The sequence below is a fragment of the Capricornis sumatraensis genome, chromosome 15, assembly GCF_032405125.1.
Source record: "Capricornis sumatraensis isolate serow.1 chromosome 15, serow.2, whole genome shotgun sequence".
In the NCBI taxonomy this organism is placed as follows: domain Eukaryota; kingdom Metazoa; phylum Chordata; class Mammalia; order Artiodactyla; family Bovidae; genus Capricornis; species Capricornis sumatraensis.
The window spans coordinates 21107244-21120727 of NC_091083.1; the positions used below are offsets into that span (position 1 = coordinate 21107244).

General features: G+C 48.5%; 1 protein-coding gene across 3 annotated transcripts in view; it reads right to left on the bottom strand.

The window, feature by feature from the left end:
- Positions 1 to 1873: 1873 nt before the first annotated feature.
- Positions 1874 to 13484, bottom strand: part of CCNY (cyclin Y) — a 111808-nt gene continuing 100197 nt past the window's right edge. For all 3 annotated transcript variants that reach the window (XM_068987917.1, XM_068987916.1, XM_068987918.1), the window contains 4 exons: positions 13336 to 13455; positions 8600 to 8766; positions 5115 to 5277; positions 1874 to 4487 (listed from right to left, as the gene is read on the bottom strand). In XM_068987917.1, coding sequence (XP_068844018.1) covers positions 4371 to 4487; positions 5115 to 5277; positions 8600 to 8766; positions 13336 to 13455 — 567 coding nt within the window. In that variant the 3' untranslated portion in view covers positions 1874 to 4370. The remainder of the gene's footprint in view (positions 4488 to 5114; positions 5278 to 8599; positions 8767 to 13335; positions 13456 to 13484) is intronic.

The window sequence follows — 13484 nt, forward strand, 5'->3', positions numbered from 1 at the left end:
CCTTCTTCCACCCTGGCCCTGAAAGGGACAACCGATTTCCCTGGGGAAACTCACAGATGAGCTTGGACTTGTCTTTCAGTGTGTCCAGCCTTCCTACATACATGCAGAGCAGCATCCAACAATTGTAATGTAAGAATGGCTGAGCAGTGTGGGCTTAGAAAGAGTAAGACAGGTGGAGAAAACACGAGCAAGTCGGTCTCTTGCCAGTGAAGTTTGCTGAGTGATCCAGAGAGGTGATGGAACTTGTCCAAGGTCACACAGCAAGTTAACTCTGGGCTGAGACTGAAACCCAAAGTTCTGTTACAATATAAATGAATAACGTTAATATAAACGTTATGCGTAAGTTCTAGTTACATTTAATATTTTTGCCCATAATGCCAGTTGTTTTGGAATGCCATTCTTTTTTTTTATCCTGCATTCTATTTAAACAAAGCTCTTTAAGGAAATAAAGCTCTCTACCCAGACTGAGTCCCTAAAGGACACAGGCTCCTTCCTCCACAATTCTTGCTGCAAAGACCTACGATGGGCATTGTGGGCACCAGGACCCCCCAGTTTGACCCACGGCCCAGACTCACAGCGATATAGACAAAGGCCTCCCATGACCCTTTCAAATCAGAGATGAACATTTCTAATGGAAAATGACACAACTGACCTTGAGCAGCTCCAGACATGCAAACTTAGTGAGAAAACCTACCAGGAAGTGGAAGGAAGCCGCTACCCCACTTCAGTCAGAGTCTAGCAGCTTGGTGGCTGCAAGCCTCTGCTCACCTCCCTGCTGTGGACAGGGCCGCTGGCCCCTGCAGGACGATTTGTTTCCAGTGCAGTGGGGCTAGGAAGGCTTGGCGGTCAGGACGCTCCAGTCATGAACCGAACACAGTTGTGTGCACGGCCTTCCTTGTAATTCGCAGCGCTTAAAATGAGTCCCAAATTAATCCTTCAGTACTCTGTTCCCATTTTCCTTGAGGGTATGTTCCCTACTTCCTTCCTCCCACAAGGGCAGGGAAGAGCTCCTGTGGTTGGCTCCTGTGGTTCAGAAGACGACCCATGTTGCCACAGTCCAGCCACTGGGAGTCTTGAGATGCTAATTCTAGTAAAGTCAAAGCGGATGAAGAAGATCCAGTCCTTCTGAGGATCACTTAACACCTACAGAACCCATAATATTCTGCACTGCTTTTCATCATGTAGAAAATAACTGGTTCACTCAGCATCCTCAAAACCAGTTCAATTCTATCTCAATGTCATATTCAAAAAAATGCAGCAGGAAGGCAAGCACTGTTTGGTCTCTGTGTTTATTTAACACTTAATAAGTTCCTACAATGAACCAGGAATTGTCTCTTATTGTTTAAAAATGTCAAAGCTGTAAAATATGGCCCCAGGTGAGAGGTTACCAAAGTAGCCTGGAAGGATCAAAATCACTCACGCTGCAAATTCTGCTCTGCAGCTAGGCCAAGCATCAAAACCCCTAGACCCAAAGGAAAGCCCAGGATGGAGATGGTCTTGCCAAAGACCAAGAGGAGGAGCTTGGGGGTGGCACGGGTGGGCCACCAGGAGAGGGGCCAGGTGATGGCCCCAGCGGGTGCATGTAAGGCACAGTGATGTCTGGAATCTTGGCAGGACCTCCCATCTTGCCCTCCAGTAGGTTTTAAATCCCTGACTTTTTTGCCTTCTCCCAGTTTAAAAGAAAAAAGGTAAAACAAAAAGGGAAAATTCATTGGCATACTTATTTTCCCAAATGACTTTGTTTAAGTCAAATCTAAACTTAAAGGCAATAAATTGTGTGGCTTTCTTCACCCTTCATTAATGATGAAAACTGCCCGTTCAAAAACTACACTAAGACAATGTATTCCTAAATAGCAATCCGGCTTTAATTGTAGGGCATGAACCACCTTGCAAACAAATTACATCACGATGATTTATCAATAGGTACTGTACTGGGTGTTGTCGGGCTTTTTTTTTTTTTTTTTCGCAAACTTAGAACAAACCAGAGAACGTAATGTTTAAGTCTTCATCATGTAGAAAAATAAACTCAACCTAAATTACCTTCATGTCAAGGGATCCATTCTGCAAAAGTAAAATTGAAATCTACACTTACAGCAGAGTTTTAAAAATCCTTAGTGCAAGAAACATAACCAATTAATACAGATCAATGCTCAGGAATATGGAAAATTTTCCTATACAGAGGTAGAATCCAGTGCACAAGGCTAAAACAATATTCAATAGTCTAAACAAGACTGAGTCAGGTTTTACGGAATCCACTTTAAACTTTTAGTTAGCAGACTGTATGTACATACATACAATAAATAGACTATACAATTTTTTTAAGTAGTTTAATAAACTCCACAAAATAATAGCAGATGCATTGAAATATTTACATAATTCAATTTTCAAATCTCTCATTCAAATAAAAGGGATAAAAATAAGATGTCTGCTTGAAAGGCAGCAAAACCTCTTTCCTGAAATGGATCGGTAAAGTAAGCTACATGGGAGGAACCAATTTATTTGAGAGGTATTCATAGTCAGCTAAGAAAATATGTCCCTTTTTAAGCTATATAGTTTAGGGAATATAAAATGGTATTTTCTACATTTTGGGGGGGTCTCTATTTCATGTTCTAAATCCAAATCTTACTTGAAGAGAGCAGCTGATTTTGGAACCCATATGGAATAGATTGATACAGTTACAATGGAAAGATAATTAACCTTTCATATTCCGCTTGTTTGCTTTTGAAAGTTTAAGCCAGAAAGAATCTGACAGTATTTCTGGCCCACACAGCTGGGTTTACACATGCTACAAACTTCAGGGCCGTCTGATGAGCACTGGGCTTCGTGTTCTTGGGCTGCTTGGCTGTTTCTGAGTCCCTCCCACTAACAAAGCATGTCTCCTCAGGGGCAGGCATGTCTGGGGAGCAGGTGTATGAGTTCAGGGCACAAGACAAATAACAAAAGATTCCAGAGTTTTCCAAGCTCACACAGGAGGGTGGTAAAACACAGATTTATCTACTGCCATTTGCCTCAAAGACCTGATGAAGGAAAAACTTAGAAACCTCTGTCATTGTGACCCGAGAAAATGTGCAACCCCCAAAGCACTGTATACTTCACTAACCCAGATTCTTAGACTTAACTGTGAGGTTCTGTCATTAACCCTTTAATTTTCCTTGCTATAAAAAGCTTTCCATCTAGCCCATAAGGAAATGAAGAACAGTCAGAAATGAAAAAGGACGGTCATAATTAATGACATGTAAACCTTCACAGTTTTAGTTTCATATAACTTCACTAAGCACCCACAATGAAAATGCAAGTTGAGTTTTTTATTCAATCATTCTGTGAAAAATACCTCAGTAAATAGGAACATTTTGCCCTTCAGTGATCTTCCATGTGAATACCCACCCCCACCCCCTTTTTTTTTTAATTTTAGATTTTTAAAAAATTTTTATACAAATAGACTAACTTTGATTTGAAGTAAACATATAAAAGTTGAGAGGAATATTGCTTGCACAATGGACGTGGAAGTAGAGGAGTGGGGTGGGCAGGGCGAGGAAGGGGCTGCCCCTTGGGGCAGGCAGAGAGACAGACCACCGCAGGATCAGAAGGCACAAGCACCCATGTGATCTAGAATGTTCGTGGGGGAGGAACTGGGGGAAGGGAGTCGTCTGGTTCATCCGCCACTGTGGAGAAAACCGGCTAGGATAAAGGTGCGCAGACACGGGACAAGTGCCCCCCTGGAGAGCAAGAAAGCTCAGAAGACAGCTCGCAGGAGTGGTGCAGAGAAACAGCCAGTGCTATTTATTTGGATGTCTGTGCCATGGTGGGTACAAACTATATTCTCTGCTCTGTGGGACCAAAACCAAAACAGAATAAAACAAACAAAAATCCCCCCCCAGATCCCCGAGAAGCAGCAAGAAGGAATGCAAGAAGTCTTAACGGGACATACTGATCCGGGTGGGGTGGTGAACGCGGCGCGCGCCTTTAATGCGCATCCAACTTTGTCACCTAGGCCGGGCTCTCCTATCAGGGTGGTTCGGCTACTGACCGACGGGGACATAGGGAGCAGGCCAAGCCGCTCTCCCTGCCTCTATGTGACTTCCCGTCCCTTCCCTGCCTCCTCCAGGGTTAGAGTCTTTTTCCTCCACGAAGGAAGCGCTGACCCGGGGCTGGGAAGGCGTGGACAGGATCCCATGGCACCGACACCGCGTCCTCGGAGCCCTGCTGCGCGTGCGCACAGCCTGGAGGCGCTCATCAAGGCAGCCTGGCAGAACTATGAATTAAAAAGAAAAGGAGAGGGGAAACAAAAACAAAAACACCCCACGTCTGTCTTTTCTCGAACTAAAGGAGAAACTGAGGGATGGCACGGCCTCCGGCAGGGACGCCCACAGTTAGGAGATGATGGCCGGGGACCACCGAGGCAGAGTCAGATTGTCAGCACTTGCTGACCGCTTCCTCGTGGGTTTTCTCAGGTCCTTGTACTTGTCCTCGCAGAGGCGGGAGATGGCCTGAGGGGCAGGAGAGAGACACTCACATCAGCCCCGGGGCCGGCTCCCTGGCCACACTCTCCATCCTCGCAGTGGGCCAGCACCATCCCCGACACTGAAGACACTCAGGATGAAGGTGCTGAGGGCCCCGCACCTCCATTGGAAGACGGCTCTGACATGTGAGCCTTCTTCCCACACCTGCAGCCGCCAAAGTTGGATGGAAAGAGCCCGGTGCAAATGCAAAGCCGAGCTATACGTAAGACACAAGTGTCACACAGCTTCACAGTGACGGCCCTACACCCAGGTCAAGACCAACAACAAGGCTGTGGAGAAAATGCTTCAAAAAAATGAAACAAGTGGGTTCAGACCTTTCTGGATTGCCAATCATAGGGTCATCTGGTATATTTTCCCTTATAAAAGTGAATGCTTGTTTAAAACCGGTTTTAAAAAACTTATTTGATTTAAAAAACAGAATCAATGCACATTAAATAAAAACCAGTACTGAGAAGGTTATTAAAAGTATGAGGTTGTACCAATGCAATCCAGGTCATCTGGTCCTTATTTTTCGATGACTGGCAATGGCAGGAACTAGCCTGAGCACAGAGCTCTGCCGCAGGAGTGTACCCTCAGGACGCTGGCGCCTCTTACCTCCAGCTTGTGGGCCCTCTCCCTGCTCAGGGGCTCCAAGGGGAAGCTCAGGTTGTTGGCTTCCGCCAGAGAACGAAGATCAAAATAATACTTGGCATAAACACTGGAAGGAACGTTGATGTTGAACTGGAGCAATTCAAGGAACTGTCGCTCTAGCTCGTTCCTGCAGAGGAAGACAGAAACGCGCAGCTCGGCCGCCGTCCCCACCGCGGACGGCCCAAGCAGGCTGCTGGACACGGAGGCCACAAGACCGCGCCCTCCAGGGAGAAGCGCCATCTCACCAGCGGCCCGCTTAGACGCAGAGTTGCCATCTCACCACCAAACTGGCGATAAAAGCCAAGCCCATCTGGTCCAGTGTCCGGAAGGATGAGGCCTGATTAACTGGGATGATCAGTACCAGGAAGTGCTTCAGGGTGACCCCAACACTGAGACCAAGCACATGTGTGTGTGCACACACATACGCATGCAGCAGGCTCTGGCCTCACCTCACCACATGAACCATCAGTTCAAACAGGGGGCAGAAGACACAGTTAGGAGCTGTCAAACAGAGTCCAGTGAGATTGGACAGCTGCCGAGAGGACAGGCCTCCAAGACCCAGAGGATCGCCTTGCTGGGAGGGAAGGGTGGGGAAGCGATGAGCAGCTTCCTCAGGACCATGGGAGTGGAGGGAGGAGACCACCAGTCTCAGCATGCACCCACCCAGCCACCCTAACCCCAAGCCTAACCCATCACCTGCAGGGTCTGTGAGGACCCACAGCTGGGCCACCCATCTGATTTGACAGGTCTGGGTGGGCCCAAGAACATGCATCTCTAGTATGCTCCTGCTGCTAAGCCTTCCTTCCTGCTGAAAACTTGGATAACAGCACCTGATTCATAAAGGAGCCAACCCCCTTCTAGCTGGATGAAGCCAGAACACAATTGTAAAACGTCCCCCATCAGCAGGCCCACCTCTTAGCGGTCAGTGCTGGGGGAGAAGCATCCTCAGGGAGAGGTCTGTCTGTCAGCACTGGTCCTGGACCAGACTCTCAGCTCTAGGCCACCCTCCGGGCAGCACCCTGGACTCACTTCTGTCGTTTATCACAGTCTCCCCTCCTCCTCTCCTCCAAGCCATAATCCGTGACATCTAACTGCAGCCTGGCCCCAGCACAGCACCTGACACACAGCTGGTGCTCAATAATTACTGTTAATAATTATTGAGTGGAGTGGACCAAGATTAGCCTGAGTGGAGGGATCAGGGAAAGCTTCCTTGAAGTGACAGCTGAGCTAAGTCTGGGAGGCGGTAGTGGCTGGTTCCCTGACAGCAGCTCTCAGGCAAAAGATAACTAAGAAACCTCAGCAAGTTGTTATCGAAGGCCTGAGCGCTTTGGAGGGAAAGATCAAGACATTGAATTCAGTTCATCTAATCAGAAGGGCTGCTTCCACGCAGCTTTGAGAAAGGAATTAAGCCCCAAATGTATATGTAATGTCAAAATCTACTCTTCTAATCACTTTTATTTATGCCTGCTCTAAGTCAGACAGGAGATCATCCTGTGAAATACAAGAATCCAGGTAACAGCTTAACAAGACTTGGGAGCTGCCTGTGGACACACTGCCACCTAGTGGCCACGTGGTGACACTGCAGCTCCCATTCTCCAATGCCAGGAAGAAACACCAGTTAGAGAGCCAGAGAAGCTATTCCCACCCCAGACGGTTATCTAGACACCACTGCCTTTTGTTGAGGGTATAACCAGGATTGAAGTCAAGAGGAATCTGGTTTCAAGCAAGGTGGCAGTTTCCCCAGGTAAAAACAGCCTTTCTGAATATTTATTTTTTTAATGTTTCTGTTTAAGTTTTGGGGGAAATAAAGATTTTAGAGTGGCTGTGTTTTCAAACTAGGGTAATATTTAGAAAATAAAAATAATTCCCCAAATTTGAATTTCCAAACGGTAGCAGTACCTCCTCCAGGGACATCTGACAGCTTGTTATATGATAAATCATCATGTCTGACTCTTTGCATCCCCATGAACTTTAGCCCGCCTGGCTCCTTGTCTATGGGATTCTCCAGGTAAGAATACTAGAGTGGGTTGCCATTTCCTTCTCCAGGAAATCTTGCCCAGGACATCGAACCTGAGTCTCTTTCGTCTTCTGCACTGGCAGGTGGATTCTTTACCATTAGCACCACCTGGGAAGCCTAATTACCAGTAAATAGTTCTGATGTAAAATTTTATAATAAGTAAATTCAAGCCAATAAATCAAAACATTTCAGAAGTATTTGTTACATTAGGTCATTACTGTAAAGAAACCCAGTTGAATTGATGCCACTTAGCAACTTGTGAATGGGGCTCTACAATGGAAGAAAGAGTTGTTTCATCACCTCATGGCCTATTGACTTTTCTAGAAAAATGAGCCCACTTTTAAACACCAGCTACTAAGCGGCAATCCCACTCCTGGGCACAGACTCCAATGAGTAGGGCCTCAGGGAGGAATCTGCACAGTGATGTTCACGTTTACAGCAGAGTTACTCACAGCAGCCAAAAGGTGGGAGGGACCAACTTATGGTCTGTATGACAATTCTCTTAATAACTGTTTTCAGCCTGAAATAAAATCAAGACTTTAAAAAAAAATTTTTTTCTTATTCTTGCTATCAAAAACTTCGTATTTTTCTTACTTTTTAAGGATAAAGAATAATAGGTGCAGGAAAGAGTCTTTACTGGTCTGTAGTAGGAAAAGGCTCTGTGGCAAAAGATGCATGAACATAAACAAGTGTCCCCAGGGCAGACAAAAGCGAGGGGATGCCCAGCCAGCCAGCAACCGGAGGAAGGAGCAGGTAGGGTCCAGGGACACAGATGGGGGCTGGGACACAGTGGAACCTCCTCTAGTAAGAGGAGGTTGTCCGGCTTGAGGAAGGTGGACAAAAAGATGGGAAAAACATCAGTAAGAATTGGGTCAGCAATGCAGAAGTTCATCCTGATTGTTCCCAAAGCAGCTCCTTTCATCCTGACCCCACTTCCTAAACACCCAGCCCCAGGGACCCCAGGCCCCGGGCTGCAGGTGAACCCAGAACAGTGCCCTGAGAGAGGAGTGGCCTGACCGGGAAACACAGGAGGACCCTGAGGGACAGAAAGTGCATGTGAAGCCAAGTGAACCTGCAACATGAGACAGAAGCAGTGACAATCTCCTCTCTGGAACTGAGCAGCGGCAGGGAGCACTTTAGCCCGTCTGCTGCCTGTCGTCAGTCTGCAGTGAGTAGTGGGGATGAACCCCACCGCAGACGGGGAGCAGAAAGGTAAAGGAACATGCCCTGAAACATGGTTTCAGAGTCTAGATTCACAAGCCAGAAAGTGTTACCAGTACCCGTCTGGGACCCAAAGGACAAGACGCACAGGTTTTTGTAAATCCTATCCGCAACAGTGTCCTTGCTCGGCCAGCTCACAACAGACGCACAGCCAGAGTCACTCACTCCACCCCGAGCTCGTCCACGCGGGGATGCCCCCGCCCACACTCACATATCCTCCACCGTGATGTCCTTCAGGATCTGGCAGTAGTCCACGTTCCACACCGCCTGGTCGTCCCACACCTTGGAGGCCAGCAGGATGGCCCCCAGAACAATCCGCTTCCAGTTGGCTGGACAGATGTCAATCTCTGCATATGTGAGAAGCCGTTCGAGGTACACCTGGAAGACACGAGCACACCAGCGCCCTTCATCCCTAAACCACAGGCAGAGGGAGAGTCAGGGGCTCCCTCCCAAGCCGCAGCAGCCCCAATGGCCTCGGCAGCCCGTCTGTGCAGCCTGTGGTCTGTGAACCAGGGCCCAGGTGGGGAAGCCCCAGGGAGGCTGACCGGGGCCAGCACCTGTCTGCCTCTGCCACCCAAACAGGAGCTCTCTGCCTCGAGATGGGGGCCGGCACTCAACTGTCTGCTAAGTCAGTAAACAGACGAGTGATGATGGTTCTTTTGCTTAAAAGGTTTTCGTTCTGCTTCCATTGCTTTACTAAAGAAAAGTCAATTCTTTCCATCTTAAGAAGCAGGATTTTTATGGCTGATTTCAGATACCAGGTCCTCCTCAGACTGGATGAGGGGCACAGTATGAAAGACAAAATAAAAATCATGAGAAAGAAATTACTAATGTAATCACAAGGACAAAACAGCCATACCCAGTGAGCTGCCAAGAGGCCCTGTTTCCTGAGAGGTGATGAAACAGGAGGCCATCACGTCCACCTGCCCCATCCTGGACTGGTGACCCAGCCCCGCCACCGTGGCTGCGTCTCTCCCCGGGCTGGGCAGCTGCCCTCCTCCACTGTCTCCCCCGAGGAAGCCAAGTCCCCTGAGGACCACGCCCGGGCCTCACTCCCACCGTGTGCCCAGCATCCAGCCCGGGGCTGGGTCAGGGAGTGGCCCCCGCGTGCTGGCCTCAGGGACACAGGACCCTGCAGGAAGGATGCTCTGGGTGTGGAATGTGGCTACAAGAGAGCAGGTCTAGGGAGGCCTGAGTGGATGAGATGACCATAGCAATGGCATTCAGGAAGAGCCGCAGTCGGGAAACTCAGGCCTTGGATTGAGAGACAGGTGCGGGGGAATAGGGGGTCAGAGGAGATCACTCAGGGAAGAGCCCACTCTGCGGTGTTCAGCACAGAACATCTGAGAGGCCTTCAGAGAGGCCTCTGAGGTCACGACACGTGCCCGCCAACCATACTCTATGGACCTTCAGGGGCACTTCCAAACGTCTCTCAGGGACAGAACAGCACCGGGCTGTGACAACCTCTGGTGAAAAAGAGTAGGTCACTCAGCAGACTTCAATCATCTTTTCTGTTGTTTAGATTTTAGTTTTAATGGCATTTATTACATTCAAGGAGCAGGAAGAGTAAGCTAATGTTTTAGATCATTATTTCTGTGTGAAAACTGAAATTCTTCAGCGAGAGATCCAGGCCAGGCTGAGTGGAATTTTAACTGGACACCAACCTCAGGAGCCCAGACTATGTATGTTACAAAGTTTGATGACCAACTCTTCTCATTCCACTAAGAAAAGAATTTTTTAAGTGCCACAAAACTGTACTAAGAGTAGAAAACAGGCTGGATCTAACTCCAGATTTTTTGAAGCAATCATTATGGACACTCTTCAACCAGATCCCTAAGATGCTGCTGCTGCTAAGTCGCTTCAGTTGTGTCCGACTCTGTGCGACCCCATAGACGGCAGCCCACCAGGCTCTGCCGTCTCTGGGATTTTCCAGGCAAGAACACTGGAGTGGGTTGTCATTTCCTTCTCCAGTGCATGAAAGTGAAAAGTGAAAGTGAAGTCGCTCAGTCATGTCCGACTCTTTGCGACCCCATGGACTGCAGCCTAGCAGGCTCCTCCGTCCATGGGATTTTCCAGGCAAGAGTACTGGAGTGGGTTGCCATTGCCTTCTCCCCCTTAGACGCTATTCCTTTTTATAAATGAGCTATGTAAACCTCTCCAAGCTCCCCAATGAAATAGCTTCTCACTGACCCAGTACAAAAAGAAGGTTATTCAATTTTGTTCTTACTTAACCACAGTAGATAGATATTAATAGGTACACTGCTGCTGCTGCTGCTAAGTCACTTCAGTCATGTCCGACTCTGTGTGACTCCATGGACAGCAGCCCACAAGGCTCCGCCATCCCTGGGATTCTCCAGGCAAGAACACTGGAGCGGGCTGCCATTTCCTTCTCCAGTTAACAGGTACACTAGGTAACATTTAAGATAATGTTTGGAAAAAACCAGGCATCTACCACATCTGATATTCCACTAACATGAACTAGAGAAATTAGATATGATAACACACTCCGTTACCGAGGGGAAGCAGATGTTATGTTTGGGGGAAGGAATTCATAATAAGCACCACATAATAGCATGTAATTTGGCAGAACTTGCCAAGAAAGCTATATTCAAGGGTCAGCTGTAATTTCTTTAGTAAACTCCCACTTGGGTATTTTAATTTTCTGCCAAGTAAAATAATATACGATTGATTTTTTTCTGAACACCATTCCCTACACCATTGCTAATAGGACACTGCTGCTCAATTAAATTTTCAGATTTAATTTCCTAAGAAGGACCATCCTGAGAGTCTCTAGAAAATACAGGTTAGTGAGTGCTTACAGAGCGTTCAGGTGACTGTACAAAATAAAGCTGTTTGAAGGCATGGCATGGGGGAGGAGGGGAGAAAGAAAGTGCAAACTCATGGACTCCAGGGTACACAGGACCACACTTCCGGGGATGCTGGGTTTCCCTGTCCATCACAGAGAGCAGCTCCGGGTCCGTTCACTGTAGACTCTTACAACAGCTCAGCTGACTGGGCCTCCCCAGTGCTTCCTATTTGCTAATATTTGAGGTAGCTGGATTCCTCACTGGACTCTATCTGAACAACACTTTTGACCTTGGTAGAAACCACTAATGTGCCCTATAAAGGGGGTTCTCTGGGGTGAGAATGGATAGATTCCACAGGTGGCCTCTTCACCAGAGCGCCGGCCCCTGAGGGCCAAGTGACAGCCCTCAGGGCTGCCCGGGGGAACCCAGCTGGGCTGGCATGCCTGGTGCTCCAGGACACACGCAGCAGCAAGTGGCTGAAGGCTCTCGAAGGGTCTCCCACAGGCAGGCAGCGGTCTGGTTCCCTGCGGGCAGCCGGGCAGAGCTAACTGTGGTCTTCCCTGCCTCCTCCGGGCAACAGGCCAGGCCACCAAGGGAAGGCCCAGGAGAAAGGCAGAGAGGGATGCAGCCCGCCAGCTCTAGCCCAGACCTGCTGTGAAGGCTTGTTGCAAACCTGGAGAGACAGGTGGGAACCATCACACTCAGGGCTCGATCGGAACACAGAGCTGGCTGCCTGCGGCATCCAGGCAAACCCTGGAGACTCAGTCTGCAGAGCTGTGCCTGTTGTGAGGGCCCCCGACGCTGCCCACCTGTCAGCTGTAGCCAGAGATGCTCATCTCCTGCTAAGGCACCAGCTGATGTCCCAGGACAAGGGAGGATTTCAGCAGCTCCCACGACTGACAGACACACACCATTCCCACAGCACTCCCAAGACAAACTAAACACCGACGTCTGCTCAGAGACAGGGGAACAAACTCTACATGTTCTCAACAGAAGTCTGCAGAAACTACCTCTTTCACAGGACACAGCTTCTTCAGGCTGATAAATCCAAACTCGAAGGTGCTATAGGGCAAAGTCAGGTCACCATTTTCTTCAGAATGGAAGGCAAAAAAACCTACCACATAGCATCTTGAAGCAAGAGCTTCAAAATAAATCTTTCTTCAGGGCGTCAATTTAAGTACTCATTATCTGATTTTCTTCCCCTTCTTCCCTCTTTGTCACAATCTCCCTTCATTAAAATGTCAACCCTGCCGCCTGGAGGGGGATTTTTGAGGACTTGACATCCTTTGGAGGAACAAAGCTGAGCCATAAATATGCTTCTCAGTCATGACCTCAGGGTCTATCAGCACGCCACATCACCTGAGGAAGATTTGCTGGATGTCTGTTCACCTGTCAGGGGGCAAGTTCCAGGAGAGAAGGAATGCACAAACAAAGCAGTCCTATGCCGTCGGCTGAGAACACGGGGCTCTCAGGGTGGCGGAGATGCGGATGGTCTTTACACTCGTCGTCATACCACAGGGTCTCTTCTCAGGGAACTGCATGGGCCCGCGGGGCAGCCCACGCACTGGCAGAGCCCATTTCTTATCTGAGTGGTGCACAATGGGAAAGGTCAGTGACAGTGGGCTCCGCTGTTAAAGCTGCTTCCCCAATGAGATCGGAGCTAAATCAACCGTCCCTAAGGTTTTAAGAATCTAAGGAAGGTTAAGGTTTTTAACTTGAGTCAATGTGCAGATTATGTCCACACTGTCTCTGAATGTCTCGTGACTGTCTCTGAATGTAAGATGAATGTCTCATCTTACAGACATGTATTTACACAAAAATCGCAGAGGAGAAGGCAGCAATTACAGCAGTCCTTACAACGTAGGGAACCAACACCACAAACCTGGACATCAGTGAGGTGGCCCTGGTCCTTCTCAGCACTGTGGACCCTGCATGGGTCGTTTCAGCTTTCCTGCTTCTGAGTGTGATCTGACAGGGGGCTTTAGGTGGGACTGCGGAACAGACCACATGCCCTCTTTTGGGAGATCCAGTTGCTATTCTGGATAAAAGATAACCCTGAGGTGGCTGGGGTTCCTAGGTCTACAGTGGACATTCCCACCTGCACCCCACTCCATGGCCAGGTCATCCTGCGGGCACTCACCAGGGTGACGATGGCACATTCTGCAGTCAGCTGAGCAGCACTGAACAGTGTCCGAACAAACCGGTAAATCTGCTTCTGCTCTGGGTTGTGTTTGTCATAATCTGGTGGCACTTCGGATTTCTGGGGAGGGAGACATTCTCAAATGACTA